The following is a 20,628-nucleotide window of genomic DNA, read 5'->3' as shown; positions in this document are numbered from 1 at the left end:
CAGGAGAGCAAGGGCTGGGATATGGTCTTGGAGCACTGACCTCAGCCCCAAACCACCAGAAGTCAGCAGAATCCGCCCCTCTGAAGAGGCTCAGGGCAGGTAAGTGACTTGCCCAGGGCCTCGAAGCCTAAGGCAGAGGCAGGATTTGAACCCAGTTCTTCCACTCCAAGGTTCTGTGCTGGGCAGCCCAGCCTCCAAGACAGCTGCAGGCCATCATGGCCATCTGCACTAACTGTTCACAGGGTAGGCGGCCATGGGAAGGGACTGGATGTGCAAGGGAGTCAGCCCCAGGAATCTGGGAGTGCCCTGGGGGTGGCACAGGAGGTGGAGAGAGGGAGAGTCAGGAAAAGCATCCCTGGCTCTTCCCTGTTCAGCCTAGAGAATCCTCAGGGGACCCCTGAAATTTGGACATGACCGGAGGCCTTCACACCAGCCTTGAGGGGAGGAGGGACAGGAAGATCATTGCTCAGGGTCATAGCATCTGGGGGGTGCAGAGCTGGGGCTGGTACCCAGGTCTTCACCGCCAGTAGGTTTCACTCCCACAACAAGCTATGGTATATCCTCTCTTGTAACTGTGAGCTCCCCAAGGCCTGAATCAATGCTCCAGTTCAGAAAGAACAGACCCGCCCCAGTGGGGTGAGGTGGGGTGTGGTGGGGAATTTGGATGTGGGTAAGTTGCTTCTCCCATCAGGCCAAGCTCAGAGCCAGAGGCCAGGCTGGGGATGGGACTCTCTTTGAAAGAGTGGGTCCTGTCTAATCCGCAAGAGCAGGGTCAGTCCTTCCCTGGCCCCTCAGGCTGGCCAAAGGGAGGCTAAGGCCAGAAGGGGGGCTGGAGAGGGAGGAGGTATCAGCCCGTCACCGAGCCACATTAACCTGCCCCCTACCCAGGCCTCCCACCTGGCCTGAATCCCACCACCACCATCACCACACACACCATTCTCAGCCAGCGCCTTCTCATTGTCTATTCTCCGCAGCTACAAGGTAAGCCTACAGTCCTAGGTTTAAGTTTGTCTGCAGCACCAGCTGTGTGACCCTGGGCCAGTGTCAACCTCTCTCTGAACTCCACCTACTGCAGAGGACTTCTCTGGCATCCAGAGAGAGGGTGTCTGTGAGGAGTTGGGACTTACTGCCTCTCAGACCCTGAGACTCTGGTTGGGACTGCAGAGGGTGAGCCTGCTGTCTGTGGAAGCATCCCAAACAGAGCTGCACAGCCTTGTGCAGTGGTATGAGTAGTGATTTTGTGTCAGGAGACCTGGGTATACAAGCTGAGCTCCATCTCTATCTGGCTGTGTGACTTAACCCCTGTGGTTCAGTCCTTGAATCTTCCATGCACTTTCCTATTTAATCTTTGCCACAGCCTTCAGAGGAAATGGATGCACAGAAGAAGCCATTCATTCCTTCATTCGGTCATTTGTTCCACCAATAGTTATCGAACACCTACTATGAGTCTGACCTAGGTGCTGAGAGTTCAAGAGTCAGGTAATTTGCACGATGCATGTGGGTTTGAAGCCCAGCAGGCCCACTCAGCCATGGGCATCAGCAGTAAACAAGGTCCAGACAGGTCTCGGCCTCATGGAGCTCATAGTTGAGAAATGGGAGACAGGCAATGAACAAATGAATGAGAGACACTATTTAAAAATATGGAAAATCAAAGCAGGTGCGGGAATGAGACGCACGGTCTGCTTAAGAGAGGTGGGCCAGATAAGGCGCCTGTGAGATCTGAAGGACAGAGGAGGCCGCAGGGCGAGGATCTACCGGAGAGGGAGTGAGGTGCCCTCACACTGGAACCGACTATGTGGAACCGACCGGAGGAACTCTCATTAGGGTCAGCTGTTATTATCTTTATTATCGTGAATACCGGCTCCCCCACTTCCCAGCTCTTTACGCCTCAGTTTGTACACACAGAGGTTGCGGGGTGCAGAGAACCGCGCCCTGTGGAGACCAGCCCTACGAGAGCGCTCCAAACAAGTTCTGCGCTTCCAGGACCCGGTCCCGCTCCAGGGGAGGGGCGGCCATGGGGGCCGGACCCTGGGGACTACATTTCCCATAATTCCGTCCCCCGCCGCCATCTTGGCGGGTGGGCGGTGGCTGCCTGGGGTCTGGCCCTTCAGGCCGCCCGGATGGCTCAGCTCACCCCCAACCTAGGCCTCCATCATGGGGGGCGCGGAACCCCGACGAGTAGGGCGTCCGGTGACCTGGGCAGCGCCTGCCCGCCTTCTCCACTCCTCCACCCCTGGGCGTCCGGCCCACGTGTCCGTCCGCGCGAAGAAGCCTGCTCTTTACCCGCTGGCCAAGGGCCTGAGGACCCAGAAGTCGGGGGCTCCCACGTCTCTTCCTCGGACCTCTGTCCTGTATACAGTGCCCACTCCCCTCCATTCTCAGACGTCCCCTGTTTTTGCTTCAGTGAGGACAGAACACTAGGTTCCCCGCAGGAGCGCAAATCCGGCTACCGGACGCTTCGAACGCCTGGGCTTGGGGCAGGAAGGTTAAAAGGGATAGCGGACAGCTAGGTCCAAACCTCTAAGGACTAGACCCTCTCCTAGCCCCTGCCCTGGGGCGGGGTAGGGGTGAGGGGCCTGCTGCAGGACTGTCCCTTTAAGGGGGTGTGGTCGGGGGGCGGGGGAAGCGATCGAGACAGAGAAAGCGGCTTCGGCTGCGGCGGCTCGGGCGGCGGCCGCGGGGGACAAAGGGCGGGCGGATCGGCGGGGAGGGGGCGGGGCGCGGCCAGGCCAGGCCCGGGGGCTCCGCATGCTGCAGCTGCCCCCGGGCGCCCCCGCCGCTGCCCTCGCCGCGGAGCCGTGCGGAGCCGAGCTCACGAGCTAACCCGAGCCAGCGGCCCGGAGCCAGCCGGCGGGCGTCCCGGAGGCGGCGGCGCAGGGAGGGGCCCGACGCGCGCACGTGGCCCCGGCGGCCGCCATGGCGGACAGCGGCCCCGCAGGGGGCGCGGCGTTGGCGGCTCCGGCCCCTGGACCGGGGAGTGGCGGCCCAGGGCCCCGCGTCTACTTTCAGAGCCCCCCTGGGGCTGCAGGCGAGGGCCCGGGCGGCGCGGACGACGAGGGCCCAGTGAGGCGCCAAGGGAAGGTCACGGTCAAGTACGACCGCAAGGAGCTACGGAAGCGCCTCAACCTGGAGGAGTGGATCCTGGAGCAGCTCACTCGCCTCTACGACTGCCAGGTGTGTCCCCCACCCTGCGCCGACACCCTAAAATCGGTCCCGATTCGGGCCGCCTGGGAACCCCACCTTGAGTCCGCCTGTCACCCGGAGTCAATGGGCGCTCCGCTTCCGCGCGCTCCCCAGCTCTCCGTACTCCCCGCCCCCAATGTATGTTCTTTCTTGTCTGACCTAAGTCACTCCTTTCTTATCTGCTGCCTTGGACAGGAGACTAGGGGATTGTCTGGGCTGGCGGGGAAAGGAGATCTACCTATTGCCTGCTAGCCTAGACTGGTTAAAAGGCGCTAGCTAGCCTGAGTGGTGGTGGTACGGGTCTTGCCTATTCTAATGGGCTAACCTGGAGCTCCATCTTGCCATGGGGGGGTAGGGTAGCCCACTCTCTGGGTTCTAGTTCTCCACCCTATGACTCCTTCCTTGATCAAATGGTGACTCAGTCCCCGGGGGGCAGGGTGGAGGAGTGGGCTTGCCCTGTGCTGCCTACCCTAGTGCAGCCCTGGGATGCAGCTGACTCCAGACCGGAGAGATGCTTCCTGGGGGGGGAGGGGTGGCAGGCACCCCCTCCCTCAGCAAAGCATGGGCTCTTTGTTTCCCCTTTACCAGGCCTGGGTCCTTCCCACTGACCCCTCACCCTTCACTTCCTCCTCACTCCTGGGAAGCTGTGACAGGTGTTTGGGGGAGGGGAAGGGGCTGTGATGAGTTGGGACAGCTGGCCCCACCTGTGCTCTGGTTGAGATGGGGGGCCCGGAAGTTGGGGAGACACATCTGCAGGGTTCCCAGCCCAGGATCCCCAGCCCTAGCTGTCTGGCACCCAGGGTGCCCAACTGGCAGGGACAGGAAGCTCCCCCCCTCATTGGGCAGTTTGCCTTGGCACAGGCCTGATCTGTTTTCTCCTCGGAGCAGCTGCCGCTGTCTGCTGGGCAAGAGGGCTGGCTCATCTGCAGTAGGGCAGGGGCCTCAGCCAGAGAGCCCCTCTCACACCCTCTCTCCCAACTCAGGCCCTTGTCTCTCCCTCCTCCCCCACCCCTACCCCAGGAAGAGGAGATCCCGGAGCTGGAGATTGACGTGGATGAACTCCTGGACATGGAGAGCGATGATACCCGAGCTGCCAGGGTCAAGGTGAGAGGGGTTGGGGGGCAGCAGGGCCAGGTCAGGGGAGCAGGGAATAGAGGGGTGCCTGGAGGCACTGCCCCGTGGGTAGGCAAGCCTCTGGAACCAGGCCTTCTTTGGTCTGAGTCAGCCAGTTCTGTGACCTTCCTGGGCTCAGCTTCTGGCTCCGTCAAATAGGGCCAGTGGTACTTGCCTAGCTGTTCAGTAGCTGTGGCATCTCCTGTGCCTCAGGGTGGCCCCAGTGCCTTGGAAGAGAGTATAGGTGAACTTTAGGCCCGTGTTCTTGAGACTCATAGTTATACTTTTCCCCCATGCCCCACTAGGAGCTGCTGGTTGACTGTTACAAACCCACTGAGGTAAGGAGGTGGTTTCCCCAGAGGGTGGGGTGAGGAGCCTGGGGTCCTGTCATCTTGGGTTCTGGTCTCTCTAATGTCCTCCCTCCCTCCAGGCCTTCATCTCTGGCCTGCTGGACAAGATCCGGGGCATGCAGAAGCTGAGCACACCCCAGAAGAAGTAAGGGTCCTCGACCCAGGTGAACGGTGGCTCCCACAGGACAATCGCTGCCCCGCAACCTCGTAGCAACAGCAATACCGGGGGGCCCTGCGGCCAGGCCTGGTGCCATGTGCAGTGCTCCCCGTGCCCCTGGCCCAGGGGCCTCTTCCCTGCCCCCTCAGTTTTCCATTTTTGGGGTTTTTTATTATTATTAAACTGACGGGACTTTTTGTGTTTTTATATTGACTGCGGCGCGGGCCCTTTAATAAAGCTAGGATATGCCTTTGGTGCAGTTAACAGGCTCGCCTGGTTTCTTTTAGGGGGGACACACTGCTCTACAACTGCTGCCAGCTCAGCTTCTCCCCAGGTGACCGCAGGCCTTCCTGAGGGCCACGTAGCCATGGCGATAGCCCAGTGCTGGCTCCCAGACCAGGATCTGGAAGTGGCTGGGGAGTTGGGGAGGAGCCGTGTTGCTACTGGCAGGCAGGAATACTCCTTTTTCCCTCTGGACAAGGGCCACCATGTCACCCAGGGTTTGGCCATCGTGACCTCCATGCCACTGAGCCTACTAGACCCCAAGGCTCTGCAGCCAGGAAAGGAGAGGGAGGGATGGGGGGAGGATGAGGCAGAGGGAAGGCTGAAGCTGTGGTTTCTTAAGTCTCCAGGGCGCACAGACAAACACAGTCTCACTTCATGGGCTTTAAAGTTTTTTTCTTTCTTTAAACAGTCTGGTCCCTGATGGGGGCCTCTCCACCACCCCTCCCCAGTTTGGCTACAGTTCTGAACGTCGCTCGATTTTGAGCAGCTCCACCTCGAACACCAAGGTTGCACCGCCTGCAGGGGAGAAGTGGGATCAGAATGAGAACCAGGGCCACAGGGAGATGGAATGGGTGCAGGAGATGGGGGGCAGGAAGGTTTATTACCTGGAATCTTTGGGGGAGCTCCCCGCTCTCCATACCCTGCAAAGACGCACAAAGAAAGTGAGCCGTGGCCAGGCAGAGTGAGGTGTTCTGCGGACAACGAGGCTGAAACCAAGCCTCTGCCCATCCCAGCACAAGGCCAGAAATGGAAAAGGTGTAATGGATTTGGGAGGGGGCTGCTAAAGGTCTTGTAGAGAGCAGAGAGTGGGCACCAGAGCCAAGCGTCCCGAGGGTCTTGCCCTGTCCTCACTGCTGGACACAACTAGACTTGGAAGTGGCATGTATTGAATGGATTGAGTGGAGAGCAATGCAGAGGCTGAATCAGCCTTCACCCTTACGTAGATATAACCCTGAACTCCTTATCCCCACTCAGCAAGGGCCTCTTACCTAGCTCTGATGGGATCACCAGCTTCCGCTTTTCCCCCTCACACATCCTGTAGGACAACACATGTTCAGCATGTGGCAGCACCCAGGCTCCCTGCCCCCACCCCATACCTGGAGCTTGCCTCCCACAGTTCACCTCCTGGACCACAGCCATGGCCCCTCGACTCACCCTAGGAGCCCCTGGTCCCAGCCCTTGATGACCTGGCCCGTGCCCAGGGAGAAGACAAAGGGCTGGTTCTGGGGCAGGCTGCTGTCAAACTCTGTTCCATCTTCCAGCTTACCCTGTGAGACCATGGGAAGGCCAGTGAGGAGGAGGGTCTGCTCTGACACCCCCACCCCCAGGTGCTCTTCCCATCAAGGTGGCAGCCCACAGCGCTGGCGGCCATAGTCCTAGAAAGGGACAGCACCTTGGGCAGCTCACAGTACATTGCACTGCTTGCTGGTGCCAACTGGGAGTAGACAGTGAAGAGCAAGATAGGATCATGCAAAGTAGATGAGACTTGCCCAAGGTCACCCACCTTTTGGCAGACAAACCTGGCTCCCAAGTCCTTTCTGGTCCCCGGAAGGCCCACCCACCCCCAAAAGCTCCACTCCCTCACCCACCGTGTAGTGCATGTGCAGGACGTCCCCTTTGCGTGATTTGATGGGACAGTGGTCTACCCGTTTCTTGACTCCGATCTGCAGCTTCCGTTTGCCCTCGGCCCCGGCGGCCGTGACCAGGGCACTCAGGCAGATGGACAATACTGTCAGCACCCAGCTCAGCCTCATGTTTCTGCGGGGACAGACCCCGACCAACCAACCGGGGGAGAGGAACGGGAGGGCATGGAATACGGGCAGGTACCAGGAGGATTCCACCCCACCGTACCTTGCCTGCCCCTGGGGATCCCCTTGTCCCGGGTCACCGCCCCCTCCCCCAGGCTCCGCGGCCACACTTACCAGTCCAGTGAGAAGGGGGCTTGCCCGAGGACCCCAGCAGCGGGGGGAGGGGGTCAGGGGAGGCCACAGCAGCCAGGGACCAGCCCCTTTGCTCACCCCCTGCCCTTCCGTCCCTCCCAGTCCCCAGCTCTGCTCTTCAATTCCCCCCCGTCCCTTTCCGCAAAGTCCAAACCCTATCTGGCTGCGCAGCAGTTGCCCCAACCGGGCGACCCCATTCACGCCACACCCAATTGCCTCCCGCCCAGCACACCCACACCTCTGCGGCTGCCGCAGGGGGTCGGCCCCGAGGCACCCACACGTCGCCACTGGGTGGCTCCGGGGAGCCCCTGTCCTCCGGGGGTACCCCCCAGGCTGGTCCTGTGCCTCCGCCCGAGGCGCCGCCCCAACTCTGAGCCCTCGGGGGCCTGCGGGGCACCCAGACTGGCCCCGTGTCGGGTGGCCGCCGAGCCCGCTCCACCCACACCACCTCTCCCGGGGGAGTTCTCGGCCTACCGCGTCCCCAGGCACGGCCACCACGGAGACCGCCCCCGCGTGGACGCCCCGGGCCATTACCTGGGCCTACCCCTTCGCTGGGCTCCTTAGCCCCACCCTTTAGGGGGCGTGGTTCCGCCCCCGGCCCTGTAGTCCCGCCCCCGACAGGACTAGACCCCTTTTCCTGAACTGTAGCCACGCCACTCACCGGCTGAGGCCGCGCCCCCGGTGCCTGGGCTCCTTCCCCCTCGGTCTCCAAACCCGAGGCTTCTCCTTCCGCCTGTTCCCGCTCCTCCTCCAAGGGCCGGTCTCCGTCCCTCACCAGTCCTAACCCCGCCCCCCGCCCTGGAGCTCCGCCTTCCACCGGCACAAGCTCAGAGGTCCCGCCCGTCTCCGTTCCACGTCCCGCCCCGACTCCCGGAGCCCCGCCCCGTGAGGCGTGAGAACCCTCCCCCTGCGGCATCCCCAGACAGCTCTGACCCCAACCCTCAATTTCCTCGTAACTTATCCCTTGTTGACACTCAGAGCCCCGGCCCGCTCCTGCCCCGCCTGATCCAGCCTGCCCCCTTGGACCCCGGCTCCCCACAGCCCGGGCTGTGGCCCCCGCTCACCTCCTCGCCGCGCCCCCGGAGTCAACCCCAGTCGTGCTGCCGTCTCTGCGCAGGCGCGTCATCGTCGCCACCAGACCCGGCCACGCCGCCCGCCCTCATTGGACCGTGCGAAACCCGCGGCCACACGCCCGCCTGGGCGGCCTTCTCTAGCTCCGCCCCCGCGCCGCCATGTGACTTATACGTCACGTCCGGTGGCTCTGTAGTCCGTAAGGTTAGGTGAAAGTGACTTCTGAAAGGGCCGAAGGCACTTCCGGTCGAGGTGAAATTAAGGTCAGGTGGGCGCGGGTTCGCGGAGGGGGTCTTGAGACGCCATTTTATGTCGCCCCCAGCCTCTCCCACGGCTCTCCTGTTTGCCCTTGAGCCTCTTCAGGATCCACAATCCTCAGTTGCTGTGGCAAGAGCCTGGCTTCAGAGCGAGCCCTGGGTTTGAATCCAGGGTCTGCCATTCATTGACTGGTTGTGTGACCTTGAGCAAGTTCCTTGGCCTGGTAACTCGGGCTTGATAACATCCACCCCGCAGGGCCCCTGTAGGATTGCTGCAAGTGATGCGCACTGCCAGGCCCTGGTCCACGGCGAATGCTCTCTCCTTTTTTTCTCTCCCAGCGTACAGGCCTGCCTCTACCTGCTGCACAATGACCCCTGAATCATGACTGTAATGGTCTGGCTGGGTCCGTTCCCCAACCGGACTTATTTCCAGGCGCCACAGCACCCAGGAGTGAACATCTGTCCATTGAAGTAATGAACCTGCAGTTGGGAGGCAGCTAAACCTAAGTTGAGTGTTAGGGAGAGAGCCGACCTGAGGTCAACTCCCCAGGTCAGTCAGACTTTTCGAGCCTATTTCCTCAACTGAAAAAGGAAGATAATTACAACACTCAGAATTGAGGACTAGGCGAGAAGGCACATACGGAGCAGTGTGCACGCTGGGCAGGCTTAAATGGGCTTGGGCGGTGGTAGCTAGTGTCCCTAACCCTCATCTGTCTCACTCTTAATTGAGCTCTGGCATTTTGGGTGACAGAATAGCTGAGAAAATGATCTGAAAGTAGCACTCACTGTCAGGAATTGCCTCTTCTGGTTTAACCCCACTCTTGGTTTGGGCCCAACAAGATCACTACCCCACCCTCTAATCTAACACTTCAGAGAAGGCCTCCATTAGGGTAGCTGCTTTGGCTTAACCTCTGCCATGAATGTTCTGTCTCGATGGGGCAAAGCACTGGTGCCCAAGGTTGCCCTTCAGTTCACCCCCTCATCACTCAGCCCCAGGGGCACTGAAGGCTGCAGGCCGAAAGCTGGCCACTGAGCTTGGGCTGGGTCAGATAAAGGTCAGGAGAGTCCCAAGCAGCGCCTGGGGAGGGGAGCCCAAGGTGCAAGGGAGGCGAGAGTGGAGAAGACTGTGTGGTTGGGGTGAGTGGGGCCCACCGACCACAGACCTTTGGTGCTGCCTCCCTTTCAGGGATGTGGGAGTGAGGTGGGGGCAGAGCAGGTGCGTGACCTTCGAGTTAAGCTACCGGGAGCAAAAAGCTGCAAACACAGAGTGTAACCCGGCAGGGAAGATGGGTGTTCTTTCCTATTAGGTGACTCTCGAACTTTCTTGGAGCCCAAGGGCCCAGACCACAGTAATCATCTGTTCCCTCCGTGTGCACATGTGGGAACTGAGGCTCAGAAAGAGAGGGGCAGTGACAACCAAGGTCATTCAGCAGATCTGGGTCCCACCTCAAGCTCACTGGCCCTCTCCTTCCAGAAAGGAACCCTTGTAATGAGCAGAGGGGCAGGGACTCCCCAGGGCCTGTTAGCACAACATGAACGTGAAGGATGCACGATTCTGGCTCTGTGACCTGTTGTGGAGCCTTGGGCCTCATCTCCTCCAAGCTCCATGTCTAGGAGGCAGTGTGACGCAGACATTCATGTCCAAACCAGCCAGCCTGGATGGTGACAAACAGTGACACAGGCAGGGACAGTTCCTTCTATCTCTTTTATCGGGACTGGGGTTCACAGTTCTTGTACTGAAGCCCAACTCTCATTTTTTTGTAGAGGACCAGGGTCTTCTTAGTGAGGGGACGGAGGAGCCACTTGTAAGATGCTCACTTGCACAAGGTGGTTAAAAACTGAGCCAGGACCCCATTCTCTCCCAAGATGGTACATGACCCCTTGTGCTGCCTCCAGGTCTCTTCATCCAACTCTGTCCACGTTGTTGGATGGCAGCCTCAGAGAGACAAGGGGCAGTTGGAAAGCCCTCTGAGAGGCCCAGGGCTTGGAGGAGCTTCCGCCCAGGTTGAGGTCTCGGGGACTGGACTGTGCCCACCAGGATGCCCTCTTGTTCCCCTCTGGGCAGGCCTGTGAGGCAAGTGGCCCCACCGAGTCTGAAAAGCAATGTATCACCTTCGCAGCTTCCGGCACCTGAGGAGGGAAGAAGGGGTCTGTTCATGCTGGCACAGCTCAGCCCCTGCTCCTCTAGACTCACCCCCTTACCTTCTGTGAACCTCATTCCCCCTAACACTCCTGGGAAGCCCCAGCTGGCCTGGCCCACAGGACGCCACCCCATGGTCCCGCTGTGGAAAGGAGGGGTGGTGAGAAGCAACTTGGACAAGGGTGGACCAGCGTTCCACTACATCCCCTGGCCTCTCGGAGCACATAAGGTGGAACAAACTCTACCACAGGGGTTTCTGGGAAGGCTCAGAACTTTGCAAACTGGAAGGCTGTCTTTCTCTTTTCTACACCTGGTGATGTCACCTCTTCCAGGACATTTCTAACCTCTCAAAAGACGATGTCAGGTGCCCCTCACCACAGCTCTTGACTTGACATCCTCTGTTGGCATCATGTGCCCTCGTGTCTGACTCCCGCATCAGAATGTGAGCCTTGTTTATGCTGACCCCAGGGCCAGCAGGTGCTTGGTCAATAGTTCAGCACACTCAAAGCTTCCCCTTCCCTGGCTCTTCTCCCACCAGCAGGCTCACCGGGACCTGCTCCAGGATGGCACCTTGACGCCACACCCGACTCCTCACCTGCAGGTGTCTGGGTTGAGCTCTAAGCCCCGCCCTTGACAACGGAGGAAGCTGCGGCGTCGGCAGCGGCAGTGGCAGGTCCGGGGGTCAGGGCGCTGGCGGCGCTGGGGGCAGCGTGGGCAGAGGGGCCTGGGGCTGGAGTGGGATGGGTGATGTCAGCTGGGGAGGGTGCTCCGGGGGCAGGGTCCCAGCCCGGAACAGAGCGGGGCTGGGGACGGTGGTGGGGAGTGGAAGCCCTAGGAGGAGAAGCAACATGTCTCGGGTGAGAAGTAAGAGTCTTCCCGGGAGCTGGGGTCGGGGAAGAGCATATAGTCTTGGGGAGCAGAGGAAAAGGGGAGAGGGGTACACGAGTGGGAGGAGAAGGCGGGGGACCACAACTTCCTGACACACTCTTACACCCCCTGCCCCACCCACACATTACATTCTGGGTGCTGGGCCTGGGCTCCAACCCCACCTCAGCAAGAGCCCAAGACTCACCTGTCCAGCTTCACAGCACTCTCAGGTTTTTTTGGTCTGAAAAGTAAGAGACACAGACAGAGACAAGGAAAAAGAGGATCAGGAAGCCAAGCATCCTACTCTCTTGCCCTAGATCCCAGGCCTACCCGGCTATACTTTTGGAAACCTGGTCCCCACTGTGGTGTACCACAACACCCAGCACCCCCCAAGCCTTGTCTCTGCGAACTCAGGAGTGGGGCCTGGCTGGCACCTGCATTCACACTGGCTGTGTTCTTCCAGGGACATCTCCCCCAGCTGACTGCTTGGGTACCGGATCATGAGGATCTGTGCTCAGAAGAACAGGGAGAGAGACAGTCAGAGAGAGAGGAAGGGGACGCTCCATGGGCTGGAGAGATGAGAATACCTTGCCCACCAGCCAGGGCTCTGGTTGCCACCCTCTCAGTCCCCAGAACGCTAGCATCCAGCCAGGCACGCTCCACCTGCCCCATACCTGCATTCGGACTTGGTGCTGCCCAGTGGGCACACACTCCAGGCCGTCGTCAGGGCAGCAGCCGCCACAGCGCTGCACCGTCACGCAGCTGGGCACCAGTTGCTTGGCCACAGTGCCCATGAGCTCCATGGTCAGGGGCACCACCACCTCCCGCGGCTGGCAGGTGGCACGAGCATACACGTCTATCCATGACACCACTGGGGGCAGATGCGTAAGGGTTAAGTCCCCACTGGGCTTCCTGCAGCTGCTCCCTGGTTCCCCTACCCCTGCGCCCAGAAGCTGTTCTCCTTAGTTCCCATGTCACAGCCACCCTCCACTAGCCCCCATTTCTGCCCTCCCAATCTGTCTTCCCTGCCCTGTTCATCCAGAACCCAGGAACCCCCCTGCCTCAATCTCCTCTTCTGTGAAATGGGCAGAATAAGAGTTTGCATCTTACAGAGGAGTGTGATTACACAAGATGAGGAATACACAGAGTCTGGAATCAGGACTGGAAGAAACGATTCTTAGTGCTGGCTAGTAGAAAGTTCCTATTGTTACTATTACCTTTCTTCTGATGGCCAGGGGCATCAGGCTGGGAGACCGGGCCCTGCAGGAGAGAAGAAACCTGGACCCAAGGTGCACTCCAGGAAGGGCTAGCCCTGTCGCTGGCCCCAGGGCTCTCTGCCCTTGCAGTCAGAAGGCCTAAACTCCTCTCCGACATTTTTCCAGACTACTCTGTTCCTGGGGCCACTCTAGCTTTACCTGTCCTCTCCAGGCCACCTGGGACCTGGGACCTGCCCTGGCTACAACCCGCCAGGCACGCTCTGCCGGCCGCGTCGAACCTCCAAGCCTGGGGACCGGGCCTGTTCTCGAGGTCGCAGATCAGGAGGGGGCACAGTGAGCGCCGAACCGCATCCTGCAGGCACCGAGGCGGCCCCGCCCCCGGCTGCGCCCTGGGGACGGGGTGGGGCGGGGGAGTGGCCCCGGAGTTGGGCCGGCGGGCGGGCGGGGAGGGACACCTCCCGGGGGATGCCCAGGCCGGGCTCCCGAGACGCCCCCGTCCGAGGCCCGACCCCGCGGATCCCCGAGAACCCGGCCGCTCCGCGCCTCCCCACTTCCGCCAACCTTGAGAGAGGGCACGGCGGGCGGGCGGGCGGGCGGGCGGGCGGGCGGGTTGTCCCGGACGCACGTACCTGGGCGGGGGCCAGCTGCAGGAGCGCGGCGAGCAGCAGGCGGCGGAGCAGGGGGCTCATGGTGCCCGCGGGGGCCGCGCGCCGGGGGCGCCCGCATCGCCCTAGCCCGGCGGCGCGGGGGGCGGCGGCAGCCAGAGCCCCATGGCGCGGGCCCGGGAGCGGCGGGCGGGGGCCGGGCGCGGTGGGCGGCTCCTCCGCGGCCCCCTCCCGAGCCCTGGGTGCAGGCAGCGCAGCGCAGCGCAGCGGCGGCGGCGGCCGGAGGAGCCGGGCGGGCGGGCGGCCGGTGGTGGCGGCGGCGGGCGGCGGGGACGGCGGGGACGGCGGGGGCGGCGGGGGGCCGGGCCCGGGCTGGCGGGCGGGCGGCTCATGTGACCCAGACACGCGCTCCCCACCGGGCCGCGGGGCGGGGGCGGGGTGGGGGAGGGGGGGCGAGGCCGCCGGCGGGGCCCGCCCCCTCTACACACACCCCACCTCCTGCCGCAGCAGGGGAAAGGGGACGCACCGCCCAGGGGGCCGGGCTCCCGGGTTGCCGCCGCCAGAACCCGGAGGGCGGGGCCCGGGCCGGGGGCTCTGGGCCTGTAGGAGCGAGCCAGACAAGAGCTCTGAGAATCACTTTATTGCACGCGTTTTGGGGAGTGGGGTGTCCCAGAAGGGAGCACACCGCAGGCCCCATCCAAGGTGAGCTCTCCAAGGTGAGCCGCTCAGGGGCTGGGGCGGGGGGGCACGATCCCGGGGCCTTGAGGAGGCCTGGGTGGTGGCTGCAGCTGCTGCCCCTGCCGTTGCTCCAGGGGCCTGGCTCTGTTGGCCCTGCAGGGGAGAGCACCTGGTAGTCGGGACTGGGATCCTGGAGGGTGGTGCCAGGACAGTGAGGAGAGGGCAGGAAAGAGCTGGGACAGACCTGGCCCGGGCCCGAGTGTCATTGTAGATGGCTGTGATGATCCGATCCTTTTCATCCATGAAGCTACGATGCATCTGTTCCAGCTTCCTGCAAGGGGGTTACAACTGACTCTGGGAATCCCCAATCCCCGCTGTCCCCCAAGTCCCACCCCCCTCCACCCCACTTGAGGGTCTCACAGCTTTACACTTGTGGGGACCTCAGCTAATTGCCTGTGCTAGGTGAGGAGAGGGGCAGAGAGTAGCTGGGACTTGTCCAGGGCCTAATGGCGACCCAGGTCCCTGACTGTCCTGAAGGTGGTGACAGCAGCTCTGTCATGGAGGTCCTTGAAGGCGACTAGAAAGGTTTGTTCATCTACCTCCATCACTGAACTAGGCACACGGCTAGCAGTGTGCACCAGCCTTTAGGTGTCTTTGCTATCAAACCTCAGTGGCAATGGCACGCATGAGAGGGTGGCAGGAAGACAGCAACTGCCAAACAAATGAAGACAGTTGCTGGTGAGGCCCAGGTCAATGCATTTCCTTCTTGTGCAGGATTTTGGTTGGCTCCAGCACTCTCTGGCAACCAGCACCAAAGATTTAAATTCAAATTATAAAAAACAAAATGACATTAGCCCTTAGTGCAGAGCTGCCTTTGCTAAATAAGAAGAGGCTCTGGAGGAGACCTATCTCATGCAGTTCTTAGCTTGAGAGACACAAGGGTGCAGGCCACAGGGGTGGTATGGATGGATGGCTGACACTGGGCTTCACCCACCCTCCTGCCCTCTGCCCGTCACCCTAGGGGGACGCGCACCTGAAGGCAACATAGTGCAGGCCCATGCCTGCCAGCATGATGAGGAGGCAGCACCCCAGCACCCGCCGGTTGTGCTTGTGCTGCTGCTGCCTTGACTCTGGTCCCTGAGGCCTCACTTCATGAAACTGGGCCCAGTATTTTGCATTGGGGGGTGCCCAGGAGCTGCTGGGAGGTAGAAGAAGGGACAGTGTAAGGATGGGGCTCCCCAGGAGACTTGGGGGTGGCAAGCTGGGGGCAGGACTACTGTACCTGTGTGCCTGATGAGCAGACCTGGGATGGGCTGTGGTTCCTGGACACTTTGGGGAAGCTGCCGAGCGGAGCTGGTGGTCATAGCTGCGGCGGCTCTGCTCATGGCTCAGCACTTGGTATGCTTCACTCAGCTCCACAAAGCGGTTGTGCAGGGCTGGGTTCCTGGGGTCCCGGTCAGGGTGCAGCTGGGGTGGGGCAGGACTCCCCTCATCTCCCTTCCCATGACCTATCCTGATAATATCCACCCACAAGGGCTCATATCATACCCAGAGGCCCTCCCTGGGCAGTGACCCTCAGTCTCAGGCCTGCGCATCCCTCTAGAAGACCAGAGAGTCAGGAAGCACAAACTCCTGCCCCCTCCCCTTGTTCAAGCCCTCCCCACCTGCTGCCTGGCTCTGATTGTATGCCCTGGTCCCAGCTTTCTCAAGAGCAGGCAGGTCAAGAGAACCAAGCCCAGCCCATCAGACAGGACTCCTGGCTCCTGCCCCACAGCCTTTCCTTCCACCCGGCCAGATCTCTCCCCTTGGGGCAGCTCCCCCTCCCTATGAATGCTGAGGGAATGCGCACCAGCCAGAGTGAGCCTCTCAGCTCCATTCCTGAGAATTTGGAGCGTACCCCATCTGGCTCAGACTTCCCTTCCCCCTCTCCACTTAAGACCACTGGTACCTCTTTGGACTTGGAGAAGAAAGCTCGTTTAACTTCTTCAGCGCTGGCACCAGGATGCACCCCCAACAGTTCATAGTAGTTACTGGGGCCAGACCTGTGGAGAGAGACCCAAACCTGCAGGGGCTAAGGAAAACACAGAGGATACCCCTTCCCTGCCCGTCCCAGCCCCCCTGGACCACACCCTTCAACTCAGCTTCCAGATGCTGAGGGGGCTGAGGCAGGTGCCAAGGGAGATCTCTCTAAATCATCCCTCCCTTTTTGAGTGTTCCAGGTAAGGGGCAGATCAGATTGTCTCAAAGTGTTGTTTTCAGACCCCTTGCATCAGAAACGCCTGAAAAGCATGTTTTAAAAAATAGATTCTTGAGGCCCACCTCATTCCTGCAAATCAGAATCTCCAGAGCAGCGCCCAGGAATCTGCAGTTTTGTAAGCTCCCCACACCCCGCCTGGGTTATGCACAGCGATGCTTGACAACCACCTGAGTTGTGGAAAGTGCATTGGGTTTGGTTGGGCTCAAATTCCAGATGTGCCACTTAACTCTCTGTATGACCTTGGGGGTCATCCTTTAATCTCTGATCCTATGCCCTCAGCAGTGAAGGTGAGGGTGATCTGACAAGCCTGTAAGGCGCCTGACGCAGAGTAAGAGATCACGACTATCCCAGCACCTAGACTATCCCGGCACCTAGCGCAGGGCCTAGAATTGGGCAGGCCAGCCACAAAAACCTACTGAACGACCGGGCCCGGCCCCGGGCGCCCGACTCACCGCTGCCGGGCGGCCGCTGCGAAGAACCGAGTGGGAGGGCTGTGGGGCCACAGCCGGCGCAGGCGCAGGGGCAGCATGAAGGCAGGCGGGCAGCTGGTGAAAGGAGGTCACAAAGAACAGTGGGATGGGAGCAGACTTCAACCACTGCAGCGGGGATGAGGGGTGGGGGTTGGGGGCAGAGGGAAGGGGCCTGGCCCCGTTGAGATGCAAAGGAAAACTGAAGCAGGCCCGGGGGACTCAGGGGCGGGTGGAACCTCCCTGCTGAAGACCAGACCCCAGTGTCCTGGCCCTGTCCCCGCCTCTGACCCGGGCGTCCAGGGCCCCTCTCCACACTTGTCTCGGTGTCCGTACAACCAGTTCCGGACGCCGAGACCCCCTTCCCACCCTGGGAGCTCGGGGGGCGGGTGCAGGAAGAGCCACACCAAGCCCCGCCCCCGCTTCACTCACAGACCCCCCTCGGCGGCCGCCGTTTCCTGCTCCTATTCAGGCCCCGCGTCCACACTCTCATTGGCTTAGACACCCAGACCACGCCCACGGGCCTGAAGGTGCGGACCAGCGGCGAAGCCCCGCCCCCGCACATCCATTGGCCTTTGACGCCTCGGACCCACCCATCGAGACAACAGCCCGGGGACTTGCAGAAAGGCGCCAGCGCCCACCCGGGGAGGCGGCTGCACGGGACCTGACCCTCAGTGAGGCTTTCGGCTCAGCCCCCGTTGCTCTGTTCCCTCGGACATGGCTGTTACTCCGCTCTGCAGCGAGACGCGTTTCACAAAGCAGTTTCCACCCCATAATCGGCCTGGAACTTCACCGGAGCCTGGCAAGGGGGCACAGCCCTCAGCTTACAGAGGGGAAAACTGAGGCTGGGCCTTTTTTACCCCCAAGTCACTTGTCCTGTCTCACCCACCCCGGGCTCTCCCAGCGGCCCCTCTCTGTCTCACAGAAACAGCAGACGCCAACGGAATCCAAGAATAAAGTCCTTTATTGTCTTCCAAGCTGTGGTGATAGGGCTGGGGACTCTAGGGAGACTTAGGTGGAACTCTCCTGGACTTTGTTGTAGAGGAAGATGGCGCCTTTGGCTGAGGGGCAGAGCTCGGCCCACATTTCAGTCTCCTGCAACCTCCTCACACTCTGTGGGGAGACAGTGAGATCCAAACATTCCGACCTCGGGTTTCTTGCAGGAGCTGTGCCCACAGTTCCTGAGCCTCAGAGCCCTCTAGGGAGACATGCTGGGGGGCTGAACAGGTCCCTGGCCCTCTCCCTTGGGCTGAGGGCATCCCCAATGAGGCCTTGTGCCTCTGGAGGGAAGCTTGAGAGATTTGGGAGGCCCCTCTGACCCAGGCCCAGGAGACAGACATGCATCACCAGGCCTCTGCAAGCCCCAACCCAGCTCCTTGGCCAAATGAGACACACTTTGCCACCACAAACCTGTGTCTTCACAAAGATGATTCCTGTGGATTCGTGGGCCTCAGGTCCCCCACTCGTGTAGTGCTTCCTCACCTGCTCAGAAGTCAGGCTGCACCTGGACAAGGACGTGAGAGTGGCCTGGTGAGTGCTTAGACCCTGGAAGGTCCCTGTGGAGTCCCAGCTGCCTCAGCCATGCCGCTCAACCACCCACCTACTCCAGGACCCAGGACCCTGTCTCCCAGAGCTCACTCACTGGACGTAGAACTCAGCACTGGCACGGCCGGCACTGGTCTCATTGCAGGCAATGCCCAACAGCAGCGGCTGGCTCAGGGTGAGCAGCGGCAGGTTCACCTGGGGCCAGGGGTACCACCTGTCAGTGCCCACTGCCCACATCCCTGCCCCTCTCAATGAAGAACAGCATGTTACCCTTGTACAGCATTTTACAGTGTGTAATTCAAGTGCCCAGAATCACAGAATGTCAGATCTTGGGCATGTTCATTTCACATGGGAAAACCACAACGGGAGAGATTGAACAGTTAGCCCAGGGTCACCCTAGGGAAGTCACTTTAGTAATTGGGGGCTTCCCTGGTGGCGCAGTGGTTAAGAATCAGCCTGCCAATGCAGGGGACACGGGTTCGATCCCTGGTCCGGGAAGATCCCACATGCTGGGGAGCAGCTAAGCCCGTGCGCCACAACTACTGAGCCTGCGCTCTAGAGCCCACGAGCCACAACTACTGAGCCCGCATGCCACAGCTACTGAAGCCCATGCGCCTAGAGCCTGTGCTCCGCAACAAGAGAAGCCATCGCAATGAGAAGCCCACGCACCGCAACGAAGAGTAGCCCCCGCTTGCCTCAACTAGAGAAAGCCTGTGCACGGCAACGAAGACCCAACGCAGCCAAAAATAAATAAATAAAATTTAAAAAAGTAATTGGGACTCCCATTTACTCCTCTTTTCAACAAACCTGGGGGGAGTAGGCAAGACATTTATTATTGTCCCCATTGTAAAGAGGAACACAGAGACGAGGCACACAGAGATGAGGGTTAGAATTCCACTCCAAGTGTGCCTAGCTGCAAAGCCAAGCTCTTTGCTCAATGCCAGATGCCTGGGAATTCCCTCGCAGTCCAGTGATTAGGACTCCACACTTTCACTGCCAAGGGCCTGGGTTCAGTCCCTGGTCAAGGAACTAAGATCCCACAAGCCATGTGAGGCAGCCAAAAACAAAAAACAAAAAACTAGATGCCTGCAGACACTCCTGCCATCCCGGACCTGTAAAATTCTGGATTGTTCTACCCCCTCCCTCCTTGCCCACCACTCTGTCCCACCTGCCTCTCGCTCACCTCATCACAGATCTCCTGAAGGACACTGGAGAAGAGCTCATGCACCACCAGCTCCCCAGGGAGGTTGATGTGCAGGGGTCTGTCACCTGGGCACAGGGCCTGTAAGAGGTCAGGCTCAGCCCCTGCTCCCCTCTTCCCACCCTGCTTTTCCCCACACTCACTGGCCCTGAGGGCCTGGTTGGGCACAGAGTAAGAGCCTTGGTGATCCCCTGACCCAGGCCCTGTTTTTCCAGATGGAAAACCACAGGTCCAGCTAGGTCCTCCGTCCCTACCCCCACCCCCAAGTCCCTAACTTCCCATGGGTCTGGGGCAGGATTCAGCAGGGAGGCTGAGAGGCTGCCCTGAGCAGAGACTTTCGGATAAGCACCATGCCAACTCCCCCTTTAAGGGATGAGGAAAACAAAGCCGGGCTCTCTGGGTCTTTGCGTCCAGCCTGGCATCTCACCTGAGGCTCAGGGTGCCCACCGGGCACGTCCACTAGCCCAGTTGCCTCAGCCACCTGCCCAGAGCGGCGCAGGAAGACAAGGAAGTCGTCAGCAGTGGCCAGTGCAGCGCCCACCCCTAAGGGGTCCGCCAGGTAGGCTTGCTTGTCACCCCAGTCGGTGGCCCCCTGCTGTCGCAGCCAGGCAGCTGAGCTGGCCCAGTTGGTGCCCAGGAAGTCTCGATAGGAAGTAAGGCCCAGGCACAGGTGCAGCTGTGGCCCCGCCAGGCCAGTGGGCACCAGGGTGGCAGAGTGCAGGCGGAACTTGGGGGCGTCAAAGAGCCAGGGCTGGGCCTGAAGCCGGCTCTCCCAGACTGCGGTGATGGCCTTGTCCCCTCCTGGCAGTGGGCGACGGTCGTAGGCAGGGCTCAGCTCAGCCCGTACCTGCTCCTCAGGCAGCCCCCCCGGGGGGCACTGCAGCAGCAGGGACACCTCAGGGTCCATGATCTGGATAGGGCAGTTCTGGGGGAGGGCACAGCCAGGCCTGTCACCCCGGGGGACCCACAGCCACCCTTGGGCCCGACAGCTGGCCCCCTCTGCCACAAACCTCCTGAGGGTACTCCTAGCCCTTCTGCACCCCCGTGACCCCTCCCTCGTCTGTAAAATGTCTTATCGTCCCAGCAAGAGCTCCGAGGCTCCTGCTACCAGACATCCCTGAGACTCCCGGGCATCCCTACGACCCAGAGGTCCTGGGTCCTGTCACCCCCTAATGCCTCTGTCTCCCCAAACCAAAAGTCCTGCCTCCAACCCCTGACGCACCGGGACCCTTCCCAGAGTCCGGAAGCTCCAGGCTGCAGCCGGCAATCACCTGCCTACTCTCCTCGCAGGCTCC

General features: G+C 60.9%; 6 protein-coding genes across 23 annotated transcripts; 1 reads left to right on the top strand and 5 right to left on the bottom strand.

Annotated features, from left to right (window-relative positions):
- The first annotated feature begins 2,748 nt into the window (after positions 1–2,748).
- Positions 2,749–5,054, top strand: PPP1R14B (protein phosphatase 1 regulatory inhibitor subunit 14B). Its single transcript, XM_061203554.1, is given in 6 exon segments — positions 2,749–2,782; positions 2,785–2,891; positions 2,893–3,174; positions 4,204–4,287; positions 4,602–4,634; positions 4,727–5,054. Coding segments are annotated over 6 exon segments (609 nt in total). The 3' UTR covers positions 4,796–5,054.
- A 410-nt stretch (positions 5,055–5,464) lies between these two features.
- Positions 5,465–8,236, bottom strand: FKBP2 (FKBP prolyl isomerase 2). Of its 6 annotated transcripts, none has more exons than XM_061203548.1 (6): positions 8,093–8,236; positions 6,678–6,846; positions 6,244–6,356; positions 6,078–6,124; positions 5,694–5,729; positions 5,465–5,604 (listed from the first exon to the last, which is right to left on the bottom strand). In XM_061203548.1, exons 1-6 carry the CDS (start codon positions 8,152–8,154, stop codon positions 5,543–5,545), a joined length of 489 nt encoding a protein of 162 aa, XP_061059531.1. In that variant the 5' UTR covers positions 8,155–8,236; the 3' UTR covers positions 5,465–5,542. The 6 variants fall into 6 exon arrangements, with proteins under 6 accessions (XP_061059531.1, XP_061059532.1, XP_061059535.1 ...); XM_061203549.1 differs by lacking the exon at positions 8,093–8,236 and adding an exon at positions 7,690–7,774; XM_061203552.1 differs by lacking the exon at positions 8,093–8,236 and adding an exon at positions 7,563–7,603.
- LOC133099722 (translation initiation factor IF-2) lies at positions 7,132–7,944 on the bottom strand. The gene has a single exon (XM_061203547.1). The coding sequence runs from the start codon at positions 7,942–7,944 to the stop codon at positions 7,147–7,149; it is 798 nt and encodes a 265-aa protein (XP_061059530.1). The 3' UTR covers positions 7,132–7,146.
- Positions 8,237–10,042: 1,806 nt separating the features above from the next.
- VEGFB (vascular endothelial growth factor B) lies at positions 10,043–13,346 on the bottom strand. Of its 3 annotated transcripts, none has more exons than XM_061201954.1 (7): positions 13,210–13,346; positions 12,581–12,623; positions 12,038–12,234; positions 11,798–11,871; positions 11,569–11,604; positions 11,092–11,327; positions 10,043–10,486 (listed from the first exon to the last, which is right to left on the bottom strand). In XM_061201954.1, the coding sequence occupies exons 1-6, from the start codon at positions 13,267–13,269 to the stop codon at positions 11,114–11,116; spliced, it is 624 nt and encodes a 207-aa protein (XP_061057937.1). In that variant the 5' UTR covers positions 13,270–13,346; the 3' UTR covers positions 10,043–10,486; positions 11,092–11,113. The 3 variants fall into 3 exon arrangements, with proteins under 3 accessions (XP_061057937.1, XP_061057935.1, XP_061057936.1); XM_061201952.1 differs by having other exon boundaries at positions 11,092–11,226; positions 13,210–13,337; XM_061201953.1 differs by lacking the exon at positions 11,092–11,327 and having other exon boundaries at positions 13,210–13,338.
- Positions 13,347–13,810: 464 nt separating this feature from the next.
- On the bottom strand, positions 13,811–17,152 carry DNAJC4 (DnaJ heat shock protein family (Hsp40) member C4). Of its 11 annotated transcripts, none has more exons than XM_061201938.1 (7): positions 17,020–17,152; positions 16,573–16,665; positions 15,812–15,905; positions 15,146–15,376; positions 14,897–15,061; positions 14,108–14,194; positions 13,811–14,016 (listed from the first exon to the last, which is right to left on the bottom strand). In XM_061201938.1, exons 1-7 carry the CDS (start codon positions 17,150–17,152, stop codon positions 13,911–13,913), a joined length of 909 nt encoding a protein of 302 aa, XP_061057921.1. In that variant the 3' UTR covers positions 13,811–13,910. The 11 variants fall into 11 exon arrangements, with proteins under 11 accessions (XP_061057921.1, XP_061057922.1, XP_061057926.1 ...); XM_061201939.1 differs by having other exon boundaries at positions 14,897–15,058; XM_061201943.1 differs by having other exon boundaries at positions 15,146–15,330; positions 17,020–17,080.
- Positions 17,153–17,533: 381 nt separating this feature from the next.
- On the bottom strand, positions 17,534–20,627 carry NUDT22 (nudix hydrolase 22). Its single transcript, XM_061201951.1, has 6 exons — positions 20,556–20,627; positions 19,761–20,258; positions 19,316–19,414; positions 18,230–18,327; positions 17,998–18,091; positions 17,534–17,700 (listed from the first exon to the last, which is right to left on the bottom strand). Exons 2-6 carry the CDS (start codon positions 20,238–20,240, stop codon positions 17,599–17,601), a joined length of 873 nt encoding a protein of 290 aa, XP_061057934.1. The 5' UTR covers positions 20,241–20,258; positions 20,556–20,627; the 3' UTR covers positions 17,534–17,598.
- Between the last annotated feature and the right edge of the window lies 1 nt (position 20,628).

Source organism: Eubalaena glacialis, chromosome 10 (genome assembly GCF_028564815.1).
Source record: "Eubalaena glacialis isolate mEubGla1 chromosome 10, mEubGla1.1.hap2.+ XY, whole genome shotgun sequence".
NCBI classification, from domain to species: Eukaryota; Metazoa; Chordata; class Mammalia; order Artiodactyla; family Balaenidae; genus Eubalaena; species Eubalaena glacialis.
Note: the sequence above shows the minus strand (reverse complement) of the source record. Positions and strands in the feature narration are given on the sequence as shown.